Source organism: Vipera berus (genome assembly GCF_964194415.1).
Source record: "Vipera berus genome assembly, chromosome: 3".
NCBI lineage: Eukaryota > Metazoa > Chordata > Lepidosauria > Squamata > Viperidae > Vipera > Vipera berus.
The window spans coordinates 120,356,727-120,362,378 of NC_138204.1; the positions used below are offsets into that span (position 1 = coordinate 120,356,727).

Below are 5,652 nucleotides of genomic sequence, written 5' to 3' on the forward strand. Positions count from 1 at the left end.
AACATGAATGAGCAATCTTGAGAACATAATAGAGCTGGAAGGGACCTTGGAGGTCTTCTAGTCCAACCCCCTGCTCAAGCAGGAGAACCTATACCACTTCAGACAAATTTCTTCCCAGTTTCTTCTTAAAAACCTCCGGTGATGGAGCGCCCATGATTTCTGAAGGCATGCTGTTCCACTGGTTAATTATCCTCACTGTCAGGAAGTTTCTCCTTAATTCCAAGTAGCTTCTCTCTTTGGTCAGTTTCCAACCATTGTTTCTTGTCCTGCCCTCTGGTGCTTTGGAGAATAATTTGACCCCCTCTTCTTTGTGGCAGCCCCTCAGATACTGGAATACTGCTATCATGTCACCCCTGTTTCTTCTTTTTTTAGACTAGCCAAACCCAATCTCCCTTTGAATATTTGATTAACTATGACAATCTTCTAGAAAACAATAATATGCCAGAATATGCCAGAGAGTCTCCAGTAAGTCATCTTGCTACTACTTTGATAACTGTAAACTGTAAAACATGCTATAATTGTCATGGGACAGTTCCTGTAGGGTTTAGTATATAGGGACCGCAGGGAATCATTGTTCTAGTTATTTTCTACCATGGATATTTTAAAGTTCATTGTTTATCATGAATGTTTTAAATTTATTGAGGATGTCTTATTGTTTTATATTGTTACGTGTACTGCCATTTTAAAGGCTTTATGATCCTATGTTTGGAATAAAAATGGAAGCAGACCAATATGACAATTAAAATAAAAATAAAGAAACAAGGTTTAAGAATCCTTCTAAATCATACTAGCCCAACTCACTTTAAGTCACGTACATGGAAAGTTCTACAAGAGCATATGATGGATATATGGTGACTTTTTCATCTGTCCTAGCAAATAAATTAATAATAAAAAATAAAATCAGGCTTGTTCTCAATTATTCTTTAGTATTCCTATTCTTTTATCATTGGATAAAGATATAGTAATATCTGATCATGCTCCAATAGCATCAACAATTACTGTAACAAAACAATCACTTTTTTTCCAACATGGTATTAAAATAAAAGGTAAAGGTAAAGGTTCCCCCTCACATGCGTGCTAGTCGTTTCCAACTCTAGGGGCCGGTGCTCATCTCCGTTTCAAAGCCGAAGAGCCAGCGCTTGTCCGAGGACGTCTCCGTGGTCATGTGGCCGGCATGACTAGACGCCAAAGGCGCACGGAACGCTGTTACATTCCCACCATAGCGGTCCCTATTTTTCTACTTGCATTTTTACGTGCTTTCGAACTGCTAGGTTGGCAGAAGCTGGGACGAGTAACAGGTGCTCACTCTGTTATGCGGCACTCGGGATTCGACCCGCCAAACTGCCGACCTTCTGATCGACAAGCTCAGCGTCCTAACCCACTGAGCCACCGCGTTACCTTTATCAAAATAGATCTTACTAAAGAAGCTGTTTTTAATAAAACAGATTTCTCTCTCTCTCACTGAACTTACCATTTACGATACTTTGAAGATATGCATTCATAGTTATTGTAATATTGCATGCAGCAATCCTATCGAAATAAGACAAAATATTGAAGGACACACATATCCACATGATTTTGGCTTGACCCACTATTATCGCCTTTTGGTTTAACACTTGTAACTTTCTTACAATGGTTTTAGAAAGAGAAATATGGATTGAAGATATTTATAATTATATGCAAAAAGCTGAATTCATCATCATATTAAGAAATATGGATTTATCATCTTTACATACATAATATAAAGACTGGTAGATTTTATATTACTATATAATTGAGGATTAAGTATTAAAGTTTCAAGTATATTATTTTTTTATTTTTTTTCCTTGTTTTAAATATTATTTTCTTCTGTGCTCTCTTTCTCCCACTCAATCCCTCCCCTAAAGTGTTAAAAAGAAAAATAAATATAGTCATGTAAAGTTGGGACTCATGGCATCTACCACCAAATATTACCCACAGAGGGGTTTGACTCTACATACTTGTCTTCAGTTTGATGAGTTGCTAATTCTTTGGAAGATAGACTCAAGATTCAGGATCTTGACAAGACTTGAGATATGGGTCCTATCCACAAGATGCAGTTCAGTGGTGAGAGCTTCACAGAATACAACAGGGAAACACTGCTGAGCTTCAAAACCTTAGATTCCCCAAATCTTATTTTGTTGAAGGTTGCAAGGATTTCCCTCCTTCAGTCCCCTCATACTTCCATCTATTCTCTCAGATTATTCATTCCGCTTAATAAGATAAAGACCTGGGTATTAATATGACATAATCCCAGGAGTCTTGAAACTTGGCCCTTTTATGACTTGTGGACTTCAACTCCCAGAATTTCTCAGCCAGGCATGCTGGCTGAGGAACTCTGGGAGTTGAAGTCCATAAATCATAAAAGAGCCAAGTTTGAAGACCCCTGACATAATCCTTCCCCACTCCTAAAATATATGTTAAGTTGACGCTACTCTCAAAGACTTGAGGAGAATTATAGAACATAACAATTAGGAGGGACCTTGGCTTGGGAACATCACTTGATTCCTTCCAATCTCAAAATGCGTGACACTGCAGATGTTGCAATAAAAACAGGATAAAAGAATCCACCTAATGGTTGTTAAAATGAGAAAGCCATTCCAGTTTGAATTAGTGAGCTCTAGTACAAGGTGATCATTGATCATTCTAGTAAAAGGGATATACAGTTATAATTTATAATTTCTGTATTATAAGTGTATTATTTCTATCCAATATTAAAGCCTTTACAATATTATATTTTATTTCTAAATTTCCAACAATATATTAACAACATATAAACTTCCCCAAACAAACTTATAAGTAAGGTTCTATGTCATCTAGGAGATTAATAAAGGTTTAACATTTGCAATTTATGCTAGCCATAAATATTGTCACAAAAAGTTGAGAATTGATTCATCAATTAACAAAATTATCAACAACAGAAAAAACATTCATTAATGTTCATTTACTTTCAGGTAAATGACAAACTTTCTTTGCACCTTTCTATAGCTACTCAAATTGGAAAAATATTTTTATAAAAAAAAGTATTTTATAAATCAATGTATTTGCCATCAGTGCCAAAACCTAACAATTCAAAAACAACATTGTCCCAAGACTAATCCTAAAAAATAAGTATTAAAATAGGATGCTGGGTGGATGAGAAGGACTCCAAGAGCTGAACTCACCTTTTTAGCAGAATCTGGGGGCACATCAACCCCATTGATTAGTTCCCCATTATCTGCAAAAACAGGAATGTTGGGACTGAAAATCATCAGGTCGCTCTTGGCACCAGCCTCTGCGCTCACCCCTGCCAGGATGTGGCTGTGGCGATTGGAATAGGACCAGCTGCCCACCTCACTGGCACAGACCAGGGTGGCCATGCCAGGGCCATAAACCATGGATTCCTTTGCCTTGCAGTGACATCGCAGGGCCACGTAGATGAGAATGGCCAGCAAGAAGAGGCTGGAAACAGAGCAGATGGCAATGATCAGATAGATGTTAATTGAGTCCACCAGAGGCATGAAGGTCTCCACTGATCTTCGAAGATTAATATCCGATTTGATTGTCTGACCATTTGTCACCAGTGACATACTCAGGGTGGCTGTGGCTGAGAGTTGAGGCTTCCCATGATCCTTCACAAGAACCAGAACAGTCTGGATTTTGCCTCCTTCTGACTCATCCAGAGGATATTTGGTACTCACCTCACCGCTATACTGGCCCACAGACCATGGACCACTGCTTTCTTCAACTAGTTCATACCTGAGCCACGCGTTGTAGCCAGAATCTGCATCCAAGGCATGGATCTTGCCTACAATGTGCCCAGGCATCACGGGGACCACTAGAAGAATCATGTTCTCTTCTGATGATCCTGACACGGCAGGTGCATTGTCGTTCTCGTCCAGCACAAAGATCTGAAGAGTCACATTGCCACACAAGGAGGGCATTCCAGCATCCTTGGCTCTCACCTGGAACTCCAGCAGTTTCAACTCCTCGTAGTCCAAGGACTGCAGAGCATAGAGCTTTCCACTCTCCGAATGTACAGAGATGTAGCTTGACAATGGCCACAGCTTCTCATCTATCCAATAGCTGATCAGGGCATTCTCAGCTACGTCTGGGTCCAAGGCAGATACTGTGAAGATGTGAGCACCAGGGGGATTGTTCTCCTTCACAAAGACTGTGTAGGAGGGCTCTGTGAAGGCTGGAACATTATCATTTATGTCACTGATAGGCACTAAGAGGCTGATGCTAGAAGACAGGGGTGGAACGCCTTGATCTTCTACCGTCACAACCATCCTGTACTCAGCCACCTGCTCTCGATCTAGGACTGCACCAACAATCAGGGAGTAGTAGTTCTTGAATGTGGACTCGAGTTGGAAGGGTACTCCAGTGGGCAAGAGGAAACAGTTGATTTGTCCATTGGTGCCAGAATCCCTGTCAGAAGCACTGAGGATGGCTACCACAGTCCCTGGAGGGGAGTCCTCTGGCAGTGGCACAGAGAGAGAATTCACAGATAATTCTGGAATATTGTCATTCATGTCCAACACTTCAATGAGAACTTTACAGTGCCCTGATAATGGAGAATTGCCTTTATCTTCTGCTACAATTGGAAGTTCATAAAACTTACTTTCTTCATAATCCAATTTTCCTATTACTCTGATTTCCCCAGTATCAGAATTTATACTAAATAGCTTTGAGACATGTGTAGGTACTTTATTACTAAAAAAATACAAGATTTCCCTATTAATCCCTTCATCTAAATCTGTTGCATTCAGAGTAATAACTAACGACCCACTAGCTGTATTTTCTAGCAACTTTACCCTATAAACAGATTGGTTAAATACAGGAGGGTTGTCATTTATATCCAGCACATTGATGACCAGCTGAACAGTTCCTGTGAGTTTTGGTTCACCCCCATCAGTGGCTGTCAGTACTAAATGATGCACAGGACTCTCCTCCCTGTCAAGTGGAACCTTCAATACAAGTACTACAGATTCACTCCCATCTTCATCATTTCCTGTATCAAGAGCAAAATATTTGTTTGGGCTGAGCTTGTAATTTAACAGAGCATTAGAACCAATATCTGCATCAGAGGCTCCCTCTAAAGGGAATCGGGTACCAGATGCTGTTGTGAGTTCAACCATGCTCAGGATCTGTTCCCTGGCAGAGAAGACGGGAGCATTGTCATTCATGTCTTTGACTTCCACCTCCACATGGAAGAACCTCAGAGGTTTCTCCACAATCACCTCCAGATGAAGGACACAGTCTGTGGTCTTGGCACACAGCTCCTCCCTGTCTATCCGGGAATTTACAAACAAGATCCCATTCTGCAGGTTTACCTCAAAATACTCCTTCTCTCCTTTGGACAGCATCCGGAACATCCGAGGCACCAGCTCGCTCACCTCCAACCCCAGATCCTGGGCGATGCGGCCCACAAAGGTGCCGTGCTGGGATTCCTCCAGCACAGAATAATGGAGCTGGCCGCTCCCCATTTTCCAGGCGGTCTGGAGCAGAAGCAGCTGCAGCAGCCCCTTCGGCCAGGTAAGCATCGCAGACACAGGCACAACACCCGCAAGCTCGTTCTCTTGTTCTCTAAATACCTTGCCTTCAAGGGGTCAGGAGCGGAGCCCACGTAGCCCAGCCATGCTGGCAATGCTT

General features: G+C 41.3%; 1 protein-coding gene across 1 annotated transcript in view; it reads right to left on the bottom strand.

The window, feature by feature from the left end:
• Nucleotides 1–5,543, bottom strand: part of LOC308666662 (protocadherin alpha-5-like) — a gene marked incomplete at its 5' end in the record, with an annotated part of 153,128 nt that extends 147,585 nt beyond the window's left edge. Inside the window, one exon of the mRNA XM_081325555.1 lies at nt 3,183–5,543. Within this exon, the coding sequence (XP_081181681.1) occupies nt 3,183–5,543 (2,361 nt within the window). The remainder of the gene's footprint in view (nt 1–3,182) is intronic.
• Between the last annotated feature and the right edge of the window lie 109 nt (nt 5,544–5,652).